This window comes from Myripristis murdjan, chromosome 4, assembly GCF_902150065.1.
Source record: "Myripristis murdjan chromosome 4, fMyrMur1.1, whole genome shotgun sequence".
Taxonomy (NCBI): Eukaryota; Metazoa; Chordata; class Actinopteri; order Holocentriformes; family Holocentridae; genus Myripristis; species Myripristis murdjan.
In genome coordinates this window covers 12,737,129-12,760,181 of record NC_043983.1, presented here as the reverse complement: position 1 = coordinate 12,760,181, position 23,053 = coordinate 12,737,129, and the positions used below count along the sequence as shown (strand labels likewise).

General features: G+C 41.8%; 1 protein-coding gene across 3 annotated transcripts; it reads left to right on the top strand.

Moving 5' to 3' along the window:
• Positions 1–674: 674 nt before the first annotated feature.
• Positions 675–22,300, top strand: tjp3 (tight junction protein 3). 3 transcript variants are annotated; one of them, XM_030048879.1, is made up of 30 exons: positions 675–858; positions 7,342–7,398; positions 7,896–8,020; positions 8,462–8,564; positions 8,810–9,110; positions 9,344–9,447; positions 10,026–10,215; positions 10,546–10,627; positions 11,180–11,277; positions 11,716–11,812; positions 11,954–12,133; positions 12,525–12,628; positions 13,526–13,610; positions 14,770–14,858; positions 15,184–15,286; positions 15,653–15,741; positions 15,887–15,956; positions 16,172–16,245; positions 16,325–16,388; positions 16,528–16,684; positions 16,777–16,885; positions 17,034–17,253; positions 18,290–18,486; positions 18,656–18,751; positions 18,915–18,994; positions 19,664–19,874; positions 20,060–20,160; positions 20,693–21,343; positions 21,508–21,569; positions 21,660–22,300. In XM_030048879.1, exons 2-30 carry the CDS (start codon positions 7,351–7,353, stop codon positions 21,772–21,774), a joined length of 4,005 nt encoding a protein of 1,334 aa, XP_029904739.1. In that variant the 5' UTR covers positions 675–858; positions 7,342–7,350; the 3' UTR covers positions 21,775–22,300. The 3 variants fall into 3 exon arrangements, with proteins under 3 accessions (XP_029904739.1, XP_029904740.1, XP_029904741.1); XM_030048880.1 differs by having other exon boundaries at positions 675–877; XM_030048881.1 differs by lacking the exon at positions 675–858 and adding an exon at positions 7,114–7,162.
• The last annotated feature ends 753 nt before the right edge of the window (positions 22,301–23,053 follow it).

Sequence of the window (23,053 nt, the reverse complement as noted above, 5' to 3'; positions counted from 1 at the left end):
TTTTCTTTTTTTTTTTTGTAGTACTCTTTCCAGCACTGCCAGTTACCATGACGTTAATAACACAATGAGGGACAAAAGACAGAACTTAATCAAATAATCAATATAATAATAATACTAATCAGAATAAATAAAGTAAGAATTACAATGTCATTTCTTGGCATCAGGTCTATATTAAATACATTCACTTATACATAAGCTACATACATAAACTGCGTTTCCTCTACTTTCAGTCAATATATATACATATATTAACTTAATCTTATATTCATTAACTTAATCTAACCGCAGGAGCATACATTTAGAACCAGTGGTGTAGTCTAGTTTATTCTAGTGGGTACACACACACACACACACAGGCTCCCTTTCTGAAACGTTAACGTTAGCTCCAGCTGTAGTGTCCCCCGAAATATGGTCAAAAAGAGCCCACTTTATTTTTTAAGTGGTTATACGGAAATGCGGGACCTTTTCTAGTGGGTATACGCCGTATACCTGCGTATCACGTAGACTACACCACTGTTTAGAACTACTTCACTATAAATTCAGTCCTAAACCAAAACTAAAAAAAAAAAAAAAAAATCTGGGCGCGATTTCTCCTGGGCGTGACGCTGTTTACGTGATGACGTACTGAAACTTACCTGGACGTCTTTTTGTTTTTTTCTAACCGTCAACGCCACGCCTCCTCACCTGTCTACAGGAAGCCCACAGGAACTTCAAACAGTTTAAAAGATTTGTTTGTACCTAGCCGAAGCGTGGCAAGTTTACAAGAGGCTTTAACTGTTTTATTACTATTTATATTCGGAGGAGTCATCCTGAAGTGACGAAGAGAGACGTTTACAGCGCCAAAGAAGACGTTTACAGGTACAGCCAGCTAGCTCAGGTACTATAAAACCAAACGTGTAGCATGGCTGTCCTCCCATCTGCAGCCCAACTATTGTCAAAGCAAAGATAGTGTCTATTAAGGGCCATATTGTAGTGTCGGCCTAGCTCTTTTTTCTTTTGTTAATCAGCCGTTTTAAATCAGAATAACGTCATAGCTACAGGCTTTGAGCAGAACAACGTTAAAGTCGTGTCAGTTATGGCTTCTCATAGCGTCACGATAAACAGCATAATTACTTTTGTGGCTCTTTAGCTTGCTGGCAAAATTGAGAGGGTGTATAATGGGATAACAGCACTCCTACCGTGTGTGTGTGTGTGTGTGTGTGTGTGTGTGTGAGAGAGAGAGAGAGAGAGAGAGAGAGAGAGAGAGAGAGAGAGAGAGAGAGAGAGAGAGTGTATGAGAGTGAGTGTGTGTGCGTGTGCTTGTGCGCGTCCACGGCTGGGCCCTGTCAGCTGTTAGCCCCACTTTCCTTCTCCTCGCCTTTCTGGTTCTGCCACACATGCAGGTTTCTGCCTGCCTGCCACTCTGTTTCACAACAGTTTCGACTCTCTGCATTCCGAAACAGCTGCATCTGCTGGGTTAGGCTATTTGTAGAGATCATGTTTGAATAATCACGACCCAAATCACCAAGACCGCTGGTTCATCAGCCTTTACAACTCTAAATCCCTTTCGAGTTATTGATGTACTGATCTCAGTTGTGTGTCTTTCCAGGCAGATATGGCCTTTTCATGATTAATACTGAAGCTTACTGTAAGGATTCATCACCAGAACACACACACACACCTGCCAGAAAAACAAATAATGCCCCCAAAATGGCATTATTTGTTTTTTGTTGCAGGCTGGCACAGTAATGACTGAAGTCAGGGGAGTTGTAAAGTTGTACAGCACAGGAGGTATTTGTGATATTTAACCAGTGTTGATGGTACATGCCATCAGTAATTCCACTTGAGAGAGGAAGCTAAAGGGCCTTGGTTGGTGTACTTTTACAATCAGGCTGTGGGCTTTGTCAACCACTGGAGTGTGTGTCCTCCAAAGCTCTCTGTTTACACAAAGGCTGTTTATGATTAACTAGCAGAGGATGTATGTATGCTGGTGTCAGTTGCAAGTGGTTCAGTAACATTTGGATGATATGTAAGATGCCTAGCATGTCCTGGCCACTGACATTGACTAGTGATACTTTGTGTGATGCACTGTGAAGAAATCCTGTCAAATAAGGTCTCTTGTCAGAGTGAAACATTAGCTATAGGTTTAAGTGTTAGCCAGGTTGTGGAGGGAACAAGGTGCTCAAAAACAGAGACTTGGTAGCTGTTTGCATGTTGGTTGGCCAACAGGAGTGGCTTTAACTTGAAAGGAGCGCAGAACAGCTCCTGAAAGTCCTTAGACAGGAGTGTTTGCTTTCTGTAGAAAGGGGCACACCTTAGTGTCCAATGCCCTGCTTCTGACAAGTGTTTGCTTTAGTAACAGTAACAGTGTTTTGTTTTGTTTTTTCCTTTTGTTTTGTGTTGTTTTCCAGAAGGCTTGTGTGATACCACAGTGGTTTGATGGTGTTTTGGCTCTGCTCTGTTTCTCATTAATAATTCAGTGCTAAAGGCCCAAGGCCAGCTGTTCCACCCAGCTGAACACAAACATCCGTATGAACATGTCAAGAAGTAGCAACTGTCAGTTTTTTCAGTCTGGACACCAGTTTGTGGGAGGAGGTTCTCTTATTGATGCGCTGATAAGCTGTAATATTGTTATCAGTCCCTGTTTACCATTTTGGGTCACAAAAATGCCAGGCCTGACACCACACCTCTCGCCTCCTCCCAAGTAAGTAGGGCACGAGTTAAGTGACATGCCAAACTGTACAGGGTAGGGCACCGATAATCAAAGCGCGCCCATGCTTCGGGTCATATTAAATGACATTTACCATGTAGACAAGATACAATCAAAACTATTTCCTGAGCCAATTGCACAGCATGGGCCTGCAAAGCAGCCCAGGAAACTTTACTCAAGGCAAGCAAACCCACAGTGCAGCAAACATCCCCGTCAATTATTAACGGCCCAGTGCTCTCATTCCCCCTGTGTAACCATAGCGCCGAGCAGAATGAAACTCAGCCAGGCAGCTTGGGATCTGCTTTTGTGGGAAAGACCACAAGCTAACCTAACTGGTCCCAGAGACACATACGCAGGACTAACGTTGGGATTGAGAGGACGTATTTGACTTTATGAGCTCATCAAAAAGGGGATGATTGAGGATATTGAGCGCAGCCCAGGAATGATGAATGAATGACCTCACTGTTTGGAGCAGGAAGGGCAGATTGTGTCACATTTTTTGAGTCTAACGATTTTTTTTTTATAAAAAGGTTAAACATTTTAAGTTTGTCTTTGTTGTGGCCTCCCCTCTTGGACTATGTGTCTTTTCAGGATTGCATAGACTTTTATAAATGACCCTGCGTGGCTGTGAAGTATATTTACAGCTACGTACCGACTCATTCAACTCTGGAGTTTACGTTTGTGTGTCGGTGTCAGACAGAACACAGGTGACTGAGTTGATCAGCAAGTGATTTAACAAAAAGGAGGCCGCATTGCTGTTATCATCATGAATCTGACACAGCGAATCAAACTGATGAAACACTTTGGCTCTCTGCCTCCGGAGCCTCCGCCACCGCTCCTGGTTGTGCCCGTAAGTGGATACATATTATAAGAACAATCTCTGGTCTCTCATGTTTCTTACTGCTAGCCCAGTTTCAGTATGGTCTGAGAGTATGCTATCAGAGCACTGCTTGTGAAGCTTTATTAGTTTGCAGTGCTGCAAATCAGTTTGCATTTATTAAGTAACACTAGTCCTGTAATTCACTGAGGAACTGAGGAATGGATGTATTTCTTATGCTGTATCTACATCATTGTTACAGTAAGAGTGGTAATAACATAACTTGGATTACCTGTCCTTCAGTGAAATCAGATTACTATTTCCAAGGTTTTTTTTTTGTTTGTTTTTTTTAATGTGAAATGACCCAATATAGCACAGCATATCTAGAATCACCTTTCATGCTTCACCTTTCCAATATAGGTGAATGAGTTTGTGTAAGACATTGTGGTTCCACCTTAAATCCCTGGCAGTAAAGGGCAATACAGAGTGGCTGTGAGAGTGGGCAAAGTCTGGGTGGGGGAGGAGCGCTCCAGGTGGGGTTTCTGCTAGGTGTTTTTTTTTCTCCTTCTGTCCCCATTGACAGAGAAACAACACAGCCAGACACATTAGATATTAATTCTCCAGGAGGATCAGGTATCTGCTGGACAGACGCCACCATCCACACAGAGGCAGTTTAAGGAGGACGTAATAGGAGTTGGAAAAGTGTGGGATCTGTGATTTTTTTTTTTTTTTCCGCATTTGTTGGTACCATATGGAGTATAAAGAGCTGGGTGTGTGTTGAGCATAGGAGGCCACAGGTGTTGTGCTTATTTCAGAGATCCCAGAGGGAAATGGAAGTGAGGTTCAAAGAACAAGTGGTAAGTAGGAAGCAAGAAAAAAACACTAGTAGTCAACTATTGTGCAACCTGCTGGAGAGTACCCAAAATGTTGAAAGTGAGCAAAGAATTACTTTACCTTATTAGTGACATGGTGTTTACTATACACTAGAACTAGACCCTAGCTAAAGATTCCTTAGAAATGGCAAGGTGAAAACTAAAAGCACAGAAGTGGGCTGTGGGCGTCACCAGGCTTTCATGAGAGACAGTAACACTCACCGACCTTTGTTAGCTTCCTGCCATTTGTTTCACCAGTTGTCATTCTTGCTAACTGATTCAAAGAGCTGTCTGTTGGATTCTACAGAATAGTTTGAAATAGAAAAGTGTGTGTGTGGCTGATAACTTCCTGGACACTTTGTTTACTCTGAACATGTCATCTTTGTGACCAAGATATCTAATGTGTGGTGCATATATGCTATGTGTTAACTCGCTCTGCTTCACATTGTTTAGAGGCTTGCTTTGTTGTTAGCAACATCAACCTATTTTCAGGAAAGTCCCTAGACTGAAGAAAGATAGCATCTCTGCAATTTCCATATGTCATTATCTTCCTTCCTTTTCCTCCAGTGGTGGATGGCTGTTATGTGAATATCACTGATTACATTTAAAGCTTTTTTAAAGTTTAACTGAGATCAATAGTGTGCTGCAATTAGGCTAAGCTATTCATCAACCAGCTGGAGTATTGATCCACTGAGCAGCTAAGTGTTGCTGTAGTATGACAGGCCTATCTGTCTTGTCAGACAGTTGTAAAGCAGTTTAACAATCATGTTCGCTCTTTGCTCTAGCAGCCATTTGATACAATCATTACTTCAGCCAATTGTTGCCTATTATCGTCATTTGACTTGTCTCGTCTGGATGTGTTCCATTTCAATGTTCAAGGGCTCTCCATTAATTATCTACTGCCTAACTACTTGACCTTTCATTGACTTGCATTTTCAGCACAACACACATGCAAGCTGACATTTGTTCTGTCAAGGGGTGTTCACACTTGTGTGTGAGAGCTACATTCAGTCCAATTCTCTTTGGGCAAAAATGAATCATAGGCAACTGGACTTGTATTAGTCTTAGGAAGACGTTTCGCCTCTTATCCAAGGGGCTTCATCAGTTCATGCGCATCGGTCTTTCTAGTCCGCACTAGTCTGACAAAGGACAGTGGGGTAAGGTCCAGGTATTTAACCTCTGTGGGAGTGTCCACCCTAATGCCTGTGGGTGTGTTCATGCAGGCACTGGTTTCACTTGACCATTGTGATGGTCTAGACCATCACAATGGTCAAGTGAAACCAGAAACCCCACCCACAGGCATTAGGGTGGACACTCCCACAGAGGTTAAATACCTGGACCTTACCCCACTGTCCTTTGTCAGACTAGTGCGGACTAGAAAGACCGATGCGCATGAACTGATGAAGCCCCTTGGATAAGAGGCGAAACGTCTTCCTAAGACTAATACAAGTCCAGTTGCCTATGATTCATTTTTGCCCAAAGAGAACGATGACCTGGATAAATGAGAATATCCATAGACATTCAGTCCAATGCATTTCAACTTTCACTTTCCTCAGAGTATGCTTGCATTGTTCACGCTGCTCTGTGCACTGACAAGCTACAAATAACTAACAAATATCACACAACACTAACATCAGATTGAGGGACAGTATAGATGTAAATAACAGCTTGGCATGCACTTGGAAAATAAATTGACAGCTCTGATTTGAGGGTTCATCTCTTTGGTTGTTTGTATTTGTTTCTTCCTTTCTCAGGTTGATCATTAACGTGTTCAAACAAAAGGCCTACTGTTCACAGGTCACACACAGTATTCCTTACCTCCAGGTGGTTATGTTTACACTCCTGTTGGCTAGTTTAAGCCAGCTGTCTGTCATCAGGATATCTCCAAAACTTGTGAACAAATGTCCATTAAATTTGGTGGACAGATATGCCCTGTGCAGATTGAAAAATGATTAGATTTTTGAGGTGAGATAGTCTTTGTAAGTGTAACAGCAAATTGGAGAATTCTTCAGCACTGTCAAGGCTTTCTGGATGCCAAATGCATGTCAGTATGTCATACTGTCTTCTCATTTGGTCCACATTTCCTACCCTCCCCTTGGTAGTTGAAGAAGCCATTGGCTCTTTCACCACTTGACTACAATAGGCTGCCTCTGTGTTTCAGAGTAGCTGGCTTTATCCGTTCGTACCAATTAGTATGACCCAGCAAGACTATTCCTGACTCAATGAAATACAATGACATATGGCATGCCTGCCTGCGTGTTGTTTGGTTTTGAAATTTGCTGGTATCTGGAAAATGACAGTCATGATTGGTATGCTTGTGGTGCAGCAACTACAAGTCTGTCTTGAGGTGGTTTATTGTGTATGTAAGTGGGTCATGCTAAATACTGCCACTTGAAAATAAGTATATATTGTGTTCACCTGGAAAATGCTTACATATAACGTTCAAAATAGCAGAAGGACTGTAAACTGACAGCATTCAACCACCTGAACTGAAGTGTTTACATATGGAGATGCATTGTGTAGAACAGGACAAATGTCTATGTTTCACTGACAGAGAAAATAAATTTGGCTCTGTACACTGTGTCTCTGTGTACACTTTGCCATGCTTACAAGCCCTGGGTGTCATATGTCACCAGCACCTCAGGGACATAAAGGCACACACACATGCCAGATAGTCCCTCCCCCATACCTGTCAGGCAGGAATGAGACAGGTGAGAGCATGCTAGGAGAGGGTCGAGTCACACATAGACGATTCAAGCTCACCTCAGACTGAGCTTTTTTACTGTAAGGTCCTGGATTATATATTCATTAGGCTTATACTGCTGTCGGTGCTTTTCCAGTATACTGTTTTGTCGGTATTGTGATTTAATATTGCCTGAGTGAAGTATTTCTTTGTCATGGTATGTAGTTGTTCATTTCCAATGTCTCATGATTGTCATTCTGTTGTTGTTGTTTTTCTCCAGAAGCCAGGCATGGAGGAGTTAACGATATGGGAGCAGCATACAATAACACTGAGCAAAGTAAGTAGTATTTTATATGTTTTACTCTCATTGTGTAATAGCCTTCGATGCAGAGCTGAAAGCTGAGCCTCCGTGTATAGCAGACAGGCACTTTCAGTATTGTTTCCGAGTGTATTGTCAAACACTTGTTGGGGTTGAGCGGGACTCGGCTTCAGACCTATCACTTTCCCAGAGCAGACTCCAGGAAGAATTCAGTGTGACACACCCTGCAGCTAGGTGTTCGCTAGTCCAGGTCATACTGAATGCTGATGGAATGTGCACTCTCTCTCTCTATCTCTCCATCTCCCGCACATGAGCACATGCTACTAACTCACTTTCCTGCACTCTTTCTTTCCATTTAGTGTATGCTTTTGATTACACCATCCTCATGGTTCTCATTCTTTTTTGTATTCCCCATTCCTCTCTCTCTGCCTCTCTCTCTGTCTGTCTCTCTCTCTCTCTCCCTCTCTCTCCCTCTCTCTCTCTCCCTCTCTCTCCCTCTCTCTCTCTCTCATCAGGATCCCAAGCTGGGGTTTGGCTTTGCCATATCTGGAGGCCGGGACAAACCTCACCCAGACTCTGGGGATACAGCTATAGTGGTGTCCGATGTGCTGCCAAATGGTCCGGCCATGGGACGGCTGTTGTAAGTTGACTTCTGCTGCATTTTGGGACATGACAGTTTGTTGTGCCTGACAGTAGGTATATGTAGGGACTGCGTTTTCATACAGAAGACATGATCACGGACCTGCACAGATGCCGTTGTTGTTTGGTGAAAACCTCATAGCTCCAATTTTGGGGATTTTATTCAGCTGATAATGGTGATGTTTTAAATTCAACTGAAGGATCCTGTGTTCCTCAAAAAGATAAGAAATTCTACAGCGCTTTGGTTTAACACTTAAAATGCATGATGGTCCACCTAAAACCAGGGCTGTTTTTCTTCAATACTGACATTTCAGAGACATCCAGCCACAGCAATATATGAGTTTACCTGGAGGTTGAAGCAATATTCTGTGCAAAAATGTGAACCACCAGCAGAGTCAGACTCATGTTTCTCCGCTGATTATAATGTGCCTCTGCCTTGCAGCACCAAAGACCACATTGTCATGGTCAATGGAGAGTCTATGGAGAACGTCCACTCTAACTTCACCATTCAGAGCCTTAAATCATGTGGCAAGATGGCCAACATAGTGAGTACAGACCAAAAAATAAACAAATACCTTAATACTTCCACACCTTTGCCTTTTGTTTCTGCATTGCAGATTAGTTAACTGTGTGTCGTGCTTTTCTCAGACTTTCAAATTGTGGAACATTCACTTTATTTGTGTATTACTGCTCATCCATATGATACCTTCCTCCTTTCTCTTTGTCTCTGTCGCACCTCTGGCCCTTCTGTCTCTTTCTACACCTCTGTCTCTCTCTCTCTCCCTTCCAGACAGTGAAACGTCCTCGTAAGATCCAGATCCCAGTCACAAACAAGCCGTCCCGAGCCGCCTCCCACTCCAACCTGTTGGACCAGGACCCTCCAAGCCGACGGCCGCGACGCTACTCTGATGGCAGTGACAAAGGCAGAGATGCCAACCGTTACCATTCCCGCGGCCGCAGCTCCACTCCCGACCGTAACGGGCACAGCAACACACTGCCACTGATGTCCTCAGGATACAAGAGGCTGCCTCAGCAGAACGTCGCTGACAAACCCATCAGAACCACTCTAGTTAAGAAGAAACTCACAGATGGTAAGGACCTCAGGGACTGGAGAAAGATGTCCAACTCTTTCCCTGACCTTGCCGCTTACACATATCTTTCCAAGCAGATTTTAAAAATGCAGGTACCAAGGTGTTACCCAAAAGTACTCATTCATTCCAGTGCTAGTGTATGCAATGTGTTTTAGACAACGGGATAATCTATCACTCTCTTTTATCCAAAATGTTGATTTTGTACTGGTGTCTTGTTCTTCCTCTTTCTGCAGAGTATGGGTTGAAACTAGGTAGTCAGATCTTTATCAAGCACATGACAGAAACAGGCCTCGCTGCTAAGGAAGGCACTCTGCAGGAAGGAGACCTAATTCTCAAGGTGAGATTTCATAGATTACTGGCTTCCTGAAACTGTAGGCTCAGTGTCTCTTTTTTAAGTAACACCTCTATTTTAAGGTACACTAATGTCATGAATTACTTGTTTATTGGTGTATTAGTCATTTATTAGTTATGTATTAGTCATTATTAACTGTGCATTAGCTCCTCATGTTGCGTGACTTATTCTACATACTATTAACCATTAGTTAGGGGTCTCTCTCAGTCAGCCCGTAATTAATGCTTACTAACAGTTAGTAAGTAGTTACACCTGAATTAAGCGTTTCATTTGCTCAGTATGAGGCATGTAAGGAACTAATTACAACTACATTACTATTAATTAAAACTACAAGAGTAGTTTCTCTCTCCTGTGCTAAGACTTAAACATCTCTATCCATGTCTAACTAAACACATAAGTGTAGATGCTAATTTTATCCGATTAACTACAAATTGATCATTATTACTCAGAATTTGCCCCTCATTATAAAGTAAGTGTACCAAAAAAGTTACTGTTGCAGTCTATGAGGATCTGTGATCTTTGTTTTTTGTGTCAATCAGTTTGTCTGCTTTGTCTTTGTCCAGATTAACGGCATGACAACAGAGAACCTGTCCCTGCTGGAGACCAAGCACCTGGTGGAGAAAAGCAGAGGCAAACTGACCATGATGGTCCTCAGAGATGACCGCAAGTTCCTGGTCAGCATCCCTGAGGTGGAGGACAGCGCCCCCAACAGTGAGGACGACCGTCGCCACGACAGTAGCTCCGAACTGGAGGGTGAGAGAGAGAGAGAGAGAGAGAAAGAGAAATAGAAAGAGAAATAGAAAAGAGAGAAGAAAGGGAGGTTGATGTGGGCTGGAGAGACGGAAAATGTGGGAAGAGAGCATCTGCAAACTGGAGTGTGAGGGAAGTAGGGTGTGGGTCCGAAGAGAGAGGATGGTGGGCTGAAAAAAGTTCTGAACTAGAAAGCACAGGTGGAGAAAATGGATAGAAAGAGGACAACAGTTGAAGAATGAAGGGTTGAAAAGGTGGAGGAAGATGTGTTGAGATTAAAATCCACCAAATTTCTGTTCTCACTGATTATATCTCCTGTATTTGTCCCACCAGACATTTCAGACCTCGACACAGACATTCCCTCTCCCAGAGACAGAATGTCCCGTCCCACCAACAGAGAACGACGGACACGGAGGTTTGCACAACACCTAACTTATAATAACTGCCATCTGCCAGGGACTCACGTCAGTTCTGAATGACACAAAACCTATCTCACCATGAAATAACATGTTAATATTTCATACTGTAATCTGTTTTCACAGAACAATTTGATGTTGGCACCTGAGCCAACATCACATAGCAAATCACACAGCTTGATTTGACTATGATATATATATTTTTTATGATATCTGTTTTCTTTCTTTTATTTTATTTTCTGTATCCTGCACTCTAGGTACCTTTATAACAAACACATAAATCATGTTGCAATGTATGTGTATTTTCCCTACATTCAGAGCACACAGGATTCATCTTTAGTGAGACATATCTCAAAATCACAAGTTTCAAACCAAAAACCAATAAAAGCAACAATAAAAGTTGTTTTTTTTTTTTTTTTTTGTAAAACTCACCTCTGAGCTCATCGTATAAAGGATGGTAGAACACAAAGTGAATTTATGTTTTTGGTAACCGTTCCATTTCCTACTTTAAGAATAGGACTGCTGAATGATGATTTGCCTTTTTACCTCAGAACCAGAGCTGAGCCTCCTCCAGCCAAGTCCCGTGATTCGTCCCCCGTGCGCTCCACCTTGACACGGCCTCCTGCCAGGGCCTACCCCTCTCGCCGAGGTCAGTCCTGCAGAGAATTGCTCTCTCCTACCAGAACTAGACACAATTCATTCATCATAAACTCAGATAAACCTTCATTGAATTACACATTATAGGATTTTAGGGAATTCTTAAATGGCTAAATCAGGGGCACCCCCAGAAGCTTAGATATATTAACATGGACACCCAACTGCCAACGACAACATTGATACTGCAGAGGTCTATTTTCAGAGCACTTTGAGATGTGAGTGTGTAACTTGAGCGCTGAGAACTACTGTGTTTACAGAGCTTGTTTGTTTTTGTGTAGCTGTTGGAAGTCACATTGAGAAAGAAATGTTAGCAAGAGAGGCAGGTAGCAATGAGACGCCTTTATGAAAGAGAGGGAAGACAAATGTTGGCACATTAGGATAATATCTACAATACAATAAGCCATTGTCTTGTCATTTATTGTTTTTCCAGCTCCCTCAGACTCTGAGTCAGACCGCAGTGCCTCCCCTCCTCCTGCCAGGAGAGACAGAGACAGTCCTGACTTGAGGGACCAGTCTAATAAATACAGGTCTGTAGTGTACTGCTCCTGAACCCAGAACAATACACTCAGCCATTTATCATCTTACTACAACTCTGACCATTTGAACCACACAATATTAAACAGTCTGATCTGTTGTTAATACGTAATACATTTTTCCTCTCGCTGCAGAACTCTGTCAGGGGTGTCCACCCTACCCAACCCGCGAGCCTCCCCTGTACATCATAACTGGAACGCCCCTCGCCCGACTTCCTCTGCCTCACGGCCCCGCAGGCCAGTGTCAGAGTCAGATTCAGACCGCAACAGTCCCCCCCCACCACGGAGAGAGAGTCCCCGCCCAGACAGATACAAGTAAGAGACAAGAATACATAACTTGATTAAACTAAACTGTCTGTCCATTCAACATTTTTTTCATGTACAAATTAAATTAAAACTTAAAACTTGAGCCAGCACTCTAAAAGAACGAAAGTGCTGTGTTGAAATTTCAACTTATCTGCATGATAATAAATCCAGGTTGTTTTACAAAAAAATACATATTTTTTTCTGATTTAAAAAACCCCAAAAAGAACAGACGAAATCAGTTAACTTATGATGACACTGGATAGATGAATCCTGGATGCTGAGGAAAGCTATCCAGGTTTCCTTGGCATCTATCAGTGTCTACACTTACTCTTACTTTAACTTCTCGACCTTTTCTGCCATCCTGTTATTCCCAAACTCTCATGTCCCTGTCTCCCTCTAGAGTTCTTCCTGACCTGCCTGTCTCAGGAATGAGAGCCTCCCCCATCCCTGTTCGCCAGCCGTCCCCACGGAGGATCAACTCTCCTGTCAGAGTCCCACCCCCAGGTCAGCGCACGCGCACACACACATATACACACACCCAGAGCAGTCCAGCCTTACTGTTTCCATACACATCTAAGATTTTGCCTGAAGCTTCCATGACTATATGTGTGCAGGCAATGCAAATTGTAGCATAGAGGCTGGTGTAGGCCTCCAAGCTTAATGCACATGGTGACTGCACAATACACAGGGAAACTGTCCCTGGAAAGTTTCCCTCTCCATTGGGACCATCAGCTGAGTAACAACCTATGACTTGTGGATAAACCATGTGCTGTTCAGTCCTCAACAACTCGTGAGTTCTACCACAAAAAATGTGAAAACACAACAGCAAAACCTGTTTTACAAACAGATTTTTATTGATAATGGTGTGTCCTTTTCAAAGCTGCTTTCTTCTGGTCTGAATGCCATGTTGCTTTTCAAATAAGCACCAGGCACCTCTTCCAGGCACAGGTATTACCAGCAGTGCATTCAAATTAAGTCAGCTGTTGCTTTGCTCATTTACATTATCTGTTTTGGCAAATTACTCACTGAATTGAGAAACTGCAGCAACATAAAACTTTGCATCCCAGCTGCTAAATTGCAGCATGCTTGATAAATCAGTCCTCTAGTGTCTCTTCACTTTCAGCAAAAATAGCACACTTAGTAGCTTTAAAGGGCCATGACATAATCTCTAAACCTTATTGCCATTTATTGATGATGAGGACATTGCACCAATACTGACATAAATAATCAAGTCACTTTTTCACAATAAAGACAAATGAGGTAGGTAATCACAAAAAAAAACGATGAATATTTTACAAAAAATATTGTAAAAAAAAATTGTAAAAAACACAGTAAAATTCTTCATTATTGCACCTTAAAAACTGCCCTGTGTTGAAACTGTCCCTCTCTCTTTCTCCCCAGACTCTGAGTCCGAGTCGGACGGTAGCTCCGGCCCTCCCCCGAGGCAGGGCAACCCCTACAACCAGGACTCCCTCAGTAGATACAGGTACTGATGAAGGTCCGCCCCTGAACAACCCCCCCCCCCCCCCCTCCCCCCTTCCTGAAACCCAACAAGAGTTCACGGACCGGGACACTGAGCAGGCCGTGCACAGCTCCTCCCACATTTAGATCAGTTACAAGGTTCTCACAGGTCATGTAATTTCTGGAAAGTCATGTAATTTTGAAAAGTCTGTTTCAGACAATGAAGGTCAGGGAGTTTGATAAATTCTTAGGACAGGTCAGGTCATGGAGTATCATGGAATTTTGTCAGTATCAATTTAAAGCCTTTACAAAAAAGGAAAATAACTAGTTATTTAACAAGTGTAATACCTGTTGCCATTGTATTCATGTTATGTTCACTTCCCCCACAGTACAGAACAGAATGATAGACCTTAATAAAACCTCTGAATCTGAAATGTGTTTAAAGTTTTAGACAAGGAGAGAAACATCATGTTACATTTATATAGGTCATGGAAAGTCAACATTTAAGTCATGAAAAGTCAAAAATACATTTGACATAGTGTGGGAACTCTGGAGTTACCATTTATCATAACTACTTTAATGACCCCTTTCTGTGTTGTGATTTTTTTTTTTTTATTGATTTGTTGATGTTTGTCTTTAGAATTATAGTTTTTAATTGGACTTGATTTCTGTTTTTCACTGTGTACCCCATGATGCAGCCTGTATTTCTGTTGAAGCTGTTTAACAATTAAATAAACATAACCTGCACTAAACATGTACCTCTACTGTATGTGGCTGTTGATGAGACAGAGGACACGTTTATCACCGATGTGAAAATAACCCAATCGGGCATCTTTATCATACATTCCCTATTTACTGATCAGTTCTCGCTCTTTGCATGTTTACACAACACTTGATTACATATGGCTGAAATTCATAATGCCTAATAAGCATGACTAAGCAAGATCAATTATAAGACAAATGACACAATTGAATACTTAACTCCTTGATTTTGTGATCACTCACAAAGCAGTTAACCATCAAAGAGAGAAGTACTCCCACAGATGCTAAGGTGAATATTAAATATTTCAGTCTCATCCTCTCATCAATGATCATCGTATTAGCCACAGCCCCCCTCTCCAAACGTAACTGAGATTTGTTGTCTTCCTCCTCCCTCACTCCCACCTCCCTTTCTTCTCTTCCAGAGTCCTCCCAGATTTATCCCAGCCGCCCCAGGTGGAGCCGCCACGTTGGAGCACCCCCAGTGTCACTGCCAGCAACCCACCACAGAGAGGTGTGTGTATAGTTTACAGAGGATGGATATGGGTCTGTATTTAGAATTATTGTATCTGTAGAACTGAGGGAGCATCAGTGTGTTTGGGTTTGTTTAAAGAGTTTTATTTTGACCACCTTTTGCGAAATGGTTTCTCACTTGAAAGTAAAGCACATGGTTCACTATTTAAGTTGTGAGCCATCTTAAGATGTTTTCTTACAATTTTGTGTTTTTGACGACACCAGACTCTATTTTTTACATATGACTTTCAGGCAAAATGAACTGCTGATTTTCAGGCAAACTGAATTGCTTTGTAATGAAATCCTTCCTTTGTTGATGCCTACAGCTCCCTCAGAATCTGAGTCAGAGGCCAGCTACGCATCTGTCCCTCGCAGGGACTCGACAGACAGCGGAAACTCCAAGTCCAACAAGCCTAAGGGCCGATACAGGTGAGGCAAACAGACAGAGCTGCTGGTGTGATAGGATATTGAAGTAGCATATCCTTTGGTCTAATATGGTTTAATCAATCTACTATGGGTGACATGTCACTGAGTCTGTAGCCTTTGTTTCATTCCCTTATAAAAAACATATTAAAGTGTTGTATCATTGTAAAACGCCCTGCACACACTAATGCTCGTGACATGAAACTCTCTGCAAGGATTGTTTGTGATAATGTTTGAAGTTCATTGTTGATGTAAAAAAAAAATAATAATAAAATCTAAGCTTTTTTCTCTCTTCAGTTATCATAGAATATTTGAAAAAGAAATAAAGGCTAGATAACATAGTTGCATAATTGCTATCCTTCTATTTCTCAGGGTCCTTTCTGAGACAGGCTCCTTTTCAGCTTCTGTGAAACAGGAGCCTCCTCGTCGAGCTGCAACGCCTCAGAGACCACCTCCTGATGGTCAGTGCACCCATCTGTCTGTCGCCCCCCCCATCATCCCTTACTCTACTGAATATTTCCTTTTTTTTACTGAGAAAGTGTAGAGCAGAGGATGTTAAGTCAGTCCTGACCACTGTGCCTCTGTTTGTTTATTTACCTTATTCAGATTCCTCAGAGTCAGACCAACTTGCACATCTGAGGAGGTCAGGGAGCTCCGAGCGGGAGAGCAACCACAAGTAAGGCAAAGTGATGCCATGCCATCAACCAGAAACAATATACCCCCTTAGTTGAATTTATGGTACACTGAAATCAGCTGACATGCTCAAGTGTCCTTTTCACATTGTTATGTTTATCCCTGTCTACCATCCTTTCTATGTTGTAAGTGTAAATATGTTTTATATACTAATGGCAAATTGAACCTGCAGTGATTGTGTTTTCTTCCCTCTTGCAGTGCTCCCCGTGCAGCTAATGGAACCGGTACACTTAGGTCTGGGATTTCAGTGAAGAGTAACCTACCAGTCTACTGTAAGTATCAGTTTGGTTTGGGAAGCTTTCAGTCTCTTTTTCTACAGAAGGGAGACTCACAGTTGCTTCTCTCTTTCAGCCAAGCCAACAGAAGAGCCTATCTACTCCCTACCTCCAGATTCCTACCCCGCACCTAATCCAGGGTCAGTAACTTTCATGTGAAAATGTCTTTTTAAAATGGATAAAAATATACGCAGCTATTTCTGTGATTGGTAACAGAATACTAAAATTTCAACCTTCTCCTCTACGCTCATCTCTCTCCCCACTCTCTTACATTCTCAGGTACAGCTCAGATCTGAACACAGTGTCATTTGTGAAGGAGGGCAGCGTGGGCCTGAGGCTTGTTGGGGGCAACGATGTCGGGATCTTTGTAGGGGGGGTCCAGCCCAAAAGTCCTGCATATGAACAGGGCATGAAAGAGGGAGACCAGATCATGAAGGTGAGATAAACAGGCTAGTTATTGTTAACACTTAAGGTGTAACAATTTAAATTTAGGGCAAATGTTTAAATTTTCTGTCTCATTTTGTTTAGGTTAATAAAGTAGACTTTGGTCATTTCACACGAGAAGAGGCTGCAAATTTCCTCCTCAACATTAAGAGAGGAGAGCAGGTGGAAATCTGCACACAGAACAAGATAGACCGTAAGTACAGTACATAACTCATGATAGGATAACATATTTATGATTCCAGCTACCTGAATATGAATATGCTTCCTACGGTTGATGCTGGATTTATAAATTTTTTTTTTTTTTTTTTTTTTTTTGCCGTTTCTCTCTCCGCTGTCCTTAGTTTACAAAAAAATCCTCAAGTCAAACCTGGGAGACAACTTCTACATTCGGACTCACTTTGACCACGAGGCAGACGGCCCCATCGGCCTGAGCTTCACCAGAGGAGAAGTGTTCAGGGTGGTGGACACCATGCACCGCGGCAAGCTCGGCAACTGGCTGGCCATCCGCATGGGAAACGATCTGCACGAGCTGGATAAAGGCACCATCCCCAACCAGGCCAGGTCAGATGGCGCACATGTTGATTTTGAATATATTAATCCTAAAGTTGATGTACACAGAGAGTAAAATGCACTGTCACTATATTCAGACATGCAGCTTAACCCTGCCTCATCCTAATAGGTGTTTAAATAAGCGTAAGTATCAGGAGTGTGAATTTTTGGCTTAACAGCAGTTCAGTTCAGTTCATGATTCATGATTCACTAGTTTGCAATTGCAAGCACGATTTTCTTTTCTAAAATGATGCGATTCAAATGTGTGCATCATGATTCAATTCAATGATTATATCCATTAAATAAGGCCTGAACAATTAATTGAAGTATTATCAAAATGGCAATATGGGGAAATATAATATTCAAATGGCAGAAGCTGCAATTTTTTGATAAAGGTAAAGGTAAAACATTGTTGTGAATAAAGTATTATGGTGCTACAGAGATCCCCTGGCCTACAAATGGTGTTTTCCAGATTTAAGAAAACATGTTTATGTGGTACAGACCCCAGAAAGAAATCACACCATCATAATTTTAATAACTTTTTCAGTGACAATGAAAATCAGAATGCAAAAATGATCATTCCCGTTAAAATCAGATTGCAATGTCAAATTAATACAATATGATTTTTTTTTTTTTTACCATATCATTCAGCCCCACATTAAATGAAGATGTGCAACAATGAAAAACCTGACATTTTTCCTCTGACATGTAACAGGATTCAGGCAAAAGATTTACTTAAACATTAGTTACTCTAAAAAATAGAAAACAATTGCAATTTATAGTATTCTTTGAGATCATGCATTCAATCCTTTTTTTAAGAATTGTGAATGCATCAGTTCAAATCATTTCATATCAATTCTGGCCAAAATCAAAGTGATTCAATCTATTTGTTACTTTTAGCAGATGAGCCACTTGAATCGGCAAAATTTATAATCAATGTGTCAATGCAATGAGTGCATCATTATTAAATACATTGATCTGATGTGCTCCAAGATGCATTTCCTTGTTTGTGAGCTTCACTGACCCAGTGCTCCATCGTCCTCTCCAGAGCGGACAACCTGGCCAGCATGGAGCAGGCGCAGAGGGCCAGCGGAGAGAAGCAGGTGTCGGGACCCAGAGCCGAGTTCTGGAAACTACGGGGGCTCAGAGGGGGCAAAAAGAACGTCCGTCGGACTCGTGACGACCTCCTGCAGCTCACCATTCAGGGCAAATTCCCCGCCTATGAAAAGGTTTTGCTGAGAGAAGGTTGGTATTTCTTCATTTGTGTTCATCTGCTGATGTTCACACACAGCACATGTTTATATAGTGTCATGTAGTGCCTGTCGTTTAATGAACATGCTCTGACAAACCCATGTTTATTGGCAGCCAACTCGTTGAACTGGTTTTAACACTGTTGAAACTCGTTTGTCTCTAGCTAATTTCAAACGGCCAATAGTCATCCTGGGTCCTCTTAATGACATCGCCATGGACAAGCTGGTCAGAGAGATGCCTGATGAATATGAAATAGCAGGTTGGTGGTCTTTCATGTCATTCAGTTACTTGTAAAATAAAGGAATACTATTTTCTTTTGTGTTGAATGATAATTATACCACATTCTTCTCCATCTTTGCCACGTATCCTCTTGGTCTCTTTTTATGTTGTACAACTAATTTGTTCTTATTGTGTTATGGCAGCGATGGTGCCCCGCAGCGGAGGGGGCGACAGCGGCTCCACAGTCATCAAACTGGACACAGTGAGGAAGATCGCAGAGAAGGTGAGCAGAAACAGGCATAAACTGGATTATACACATCAAGAGAGTCTCACGTGAACATAACAAGTGGAAGCTGTTAATCTAGAGCAGGATTTTGTCAGTTCAACAGCTTCATATTTACAGTCAGAGGGTGTTACCGTTTTGGATCTTTAATTTTTATTTTTGTATAGTCTGGGTTAAGTAGTTGTATTTTCTATAAACAAATGTTTCAAGTTTTTATTAAGTTTTAGTTGTCCTTTTAGTATCTTTTTGTAGGGATTTTTTTTACAAGTACAACATGAGTTCACAACAGGTATTTTATAAATGCTTGCAACACATTTTGTGAAATACAAGCAATAATTCATTAATTCTTTTGTTGTTGTTGTTGTTGTTTTGGATTACATTTTTTTCAATTCTCATTCAGTAAAAATAGCCAAGAATTCTTTGCTCAAAATTTGTCTTCTTCTTCTTCTTTTTTTTTTTACTCTATACATAAACAAAAAGACAAAAAGTTACATTCATTATAGTATGTTTTACAAGTGGACAAAATAGTCTTAGTTCAGTTTTAGTTTTTTTCAAATGGTCTGTGAAAAAACATTAGTTTGGTTTGTATTTGTTTTAGTTTAATGTAGTTAATTTAGCTTGTCCCTCACTCCTGTTTCATTTTGTCTGTCTCTTTTTATTTATTCCTAGGACAAGCACCCCCTGCTGGACATTACTCCTACTGCAGTGGAAAGACTGAACTACATCCAGTATCACCCGATGGTGCTGTTCCTGGACCCTCACAGCCGCAAGGATGTGAAAGCCATGAGACAGAGGTACAGCCCCAACTCCAACAAGAGCTCCAGACGCCTTTACGCCCAGGCCCTCAAGATGAGGAAACACTGCAGCCACCTGTTCTCAGGTAATAACACACACTGTCCCCATCACATTTTATAAAAAGATGTATCAGTCCAGATTCACTGTGCACACTCTCACTCAGTAGATAGTCTGATACTGCCTGCCTTGTTGACCAAGCATTTATCTGGACACCAGCAGGTCATTGGTTTACTGTTGATTTAATGTTTTTCTTCTCACTGCCCCTCACAGCTCGTGTTGACCTGCAGCCCAGCTCCAATGTTTGGTATGAGATTCTTAAAGACAAGATTCGCCACCAACAGGCCAAACCAGTCTGGGTGTCTGAGGTCACGGTAAGACACACTTCCTCCATCACATTCACACACAAACACACACACAAACACAAACATACATTTATTACAGAAAAAACTTTGCATGTCCAACAGCTCAAATGTCAACAGTAAGGATCAAGAAAACCAGTGTCCTTTTTAAATTGACCACCATGCATTTTTGCAAGTATATGATGCTTTGAAAGAACTTCATGATTCCAACGTTCATAAAATTTTGTCACCCTAATAAAGATCATCCCTCAGGTCAAGTAAACCACTGAAATTCAACAAAATTGAGGTTCTGGGGCTTTTTTAGAGCCACTTCAAAATATTACTTGACTTACAGTTGTACAAGCTATAAGTTGATAAATTGGTGGAAATCCTTAATATGTAACAAGATATTTCATCTTACTACATGTATAATAGTTGAATCATTTCATAAGCTTGTGGGAAATGGAAGGCCATAGTGGAAGGTTTGCCTGGTTTACTGTCTTGCTGCTACTCAGTGACCCTTGACCTGAATAGAAAAACTAACAGCACTTCTGTTTATGTCCAGTTGGAGAGTGGTGGAGAACAGGACCTTGATGCATTGGACCGAACCCACTCCGACTATCTCAGTGCTGCCAGTGACCTGGAGGACACCGATGGCGAGGCCTTCACCGACGGAGAGGCCTACACTGACAACGAGGACCTGGACGAGGCTTTCCCCAGCCGGGACGTGGCCCGCCCCCAGCACAGCTCCATGGCTTCTCGATCTGCTCTAGCCCGATCCTCTGAGCCCGCCTCAGGGCGCTACAGCCCTGACATGGACGAAGAGCCCCAGCCTGAATCTTACACACTCAGGGAAGTCCCACCCTTAATGCACGTACCTGAGCCCAAGTCATCCCGCCATGGGAATTACAGCCCCCCTCATAGTGCTGCTGAAGCGGAGGAGGTTTCCTCATACCAGAGTTTCTCCGATACTAGAGAACCTGCTGCGGCAGAGGAGGCTCCTGTGTATCGGAGTTTCTCAGACTCAGATTTCAGTAACACTGATCTGGTTGCCCCCACCACTCCGTCAGACGGACCCCCCGATTTTGTAGCCCCTGACCCTTCTACTCTGAACTCTGTGTCTGAACCTCCACTTGCTGAAGCTCAGCTGGAGAGCCCGCAACCTGAGAACCCACAACCTGCGAGGCTGTCTGCTATTGAAGAGAAACTACAGCAGGTAAAAAACATTTTTTAAGGCACTTTTTTTGACCTCTTTTCTTAACTGTTTTTTAAACTAGGCTAAATTATTTTTGTGCTGTGTATCACTTGATACAGGTGTTTTATTGAATGCCCTGTTTCCTCATCATCTTTGCTCAGCATTGTTCTCGACCTCTTTTCTAGGCTCGGCTGGCTGAGCCTCAGGCAGCGGCAGAGGAAAAGAAGGCTTCCCCTCAGTTCATTGTGTAAGTTTCCTTTTGCTGTCCATTGGTTTTAGCTGGTAAGAGAGTGGTGTTGTGTGGTAAATTTGATGGCCCTCTCCTGTTTTCTGATAGGCTGGCACATCACCAAGCAGTTCAATACAGACGCACGCAGATTCGAGGCAGCGATAGCTCCGAGGAAGAGGACGAGACTGACGACATTGAATGGGGCCCGGCCACAGAGCTCTAGACACCCCCCTCGCTCTCTCTGATCCAGGGTTAAAACTGGAGTTAACCCACCTGAGAGGGACACACTCACCATTTCACTCCCCACTCCTCTGAAGCAATATGAAACTCTTTCTGTGATTATCTTTTATATTTTTTTTTGCAGAACAAAAGTTTTAGCCCACAGCCACTTTGGGCTGTGGGCTATTACTAGCAGTCATATTTACAGTTTAGATGGTGTGTTTATAGTGATCACCACAGTGACCATGCCATTTTGCTGTAGCCTGGCATACCCTGAGGTTTTTAGACAAATGCTAATTTTGAAATGACTCCTGATTTTTTTTTTCCAGGTTTTTTTTATTTAAATAACCCACTGTAAAACAATGCTGTTGCTTTGACCTTGACCTGTTATTGCTACTGTATGTAACATTTTAACAAATTCTAGTTTTATCTGAAATACTACAAGATCAATGTTGCCATTGATTTTTTTTTTTTATTGTCATCTTAATATAATCTGTGCAAGGATTTACATTAAATATATTGCATATGCATCCTGTATCAGTTTTTCTACATTAAACTGCTACCTTATTTCCAGTATGACTTCTGTCAAGTGCACTGCATGATCATAAATTATCATATGATAACATACGTGCTCATATATGATCATGTCAATATGTAACGTGTATTCTTTGTTTTATTAGAGCCTAATTCAAGAAAAAAAAAAAAGTAAACACCTCCTCGATCACGTTTATCAGTCAGTGTAATCACTTCACCTAAAGAGTTTAAATGGATAAACAAACGGATGATGACATTTTGCAACTCGCAAAGACGTAAAAAAAAAAAAGCAATTTAGCAGATGATCCTGTGCGTAAAATTGCGAGATTAGGATTAGACCTGTGCATAAACTGTTATGAGAATTTCCCCCGTCTTTCCCACTGCATAATCTGACTCAAACAGTTTCTCTTTTCATTTTAATCTGATCAGTGCAGCAGTGAGTCCACCTCAAGTCAGAATACACAGTGGAGAAGAGTGAAATCTCCGTTGGCATGGATGTGAATTTGAGTTCGCATTATGTTGCAGTTTTTCCACCATCGGCAGTAATTACCATTGATCTGTCTGGAAGCCATATTAAATAAAAATGCAAAACTAAGGGAGAACGGAGTAGGCTATTTGGACGTTTAATAAGATGTGTACCTGTGCACAGCATATTTTCGATCAGTAATTACCAAAATATATCGAATCCTCATGCCAGTTTCAAAGCTTCGAGGTGCAAATATTAAATGTAAGCGCTTTTCTAAAGTTTT

Coding starts and splice junctions, on each gene's coding strand:
- tjp3 (XM_030048879.1), top strand. CDS start 7,351: ATGGAGGAGTTAACGATATGGGAGCAGCATACAATAACACTGAGCAAA. Junction 9,111..9,343: donor TAAGAAGAAACTCACAGATG/GTAAGGACCTCA, acceptor CTCTTTCTGCAG/AGTATGGGTTGAAACTAGGT. Junction 17,254..18,289: donor ACCATCCCCAACCAGGCCAG/GTCAGATGGCGC, acceptor CGTCCTCTCCAG/AGCGGACAACCTGGCCAGCA.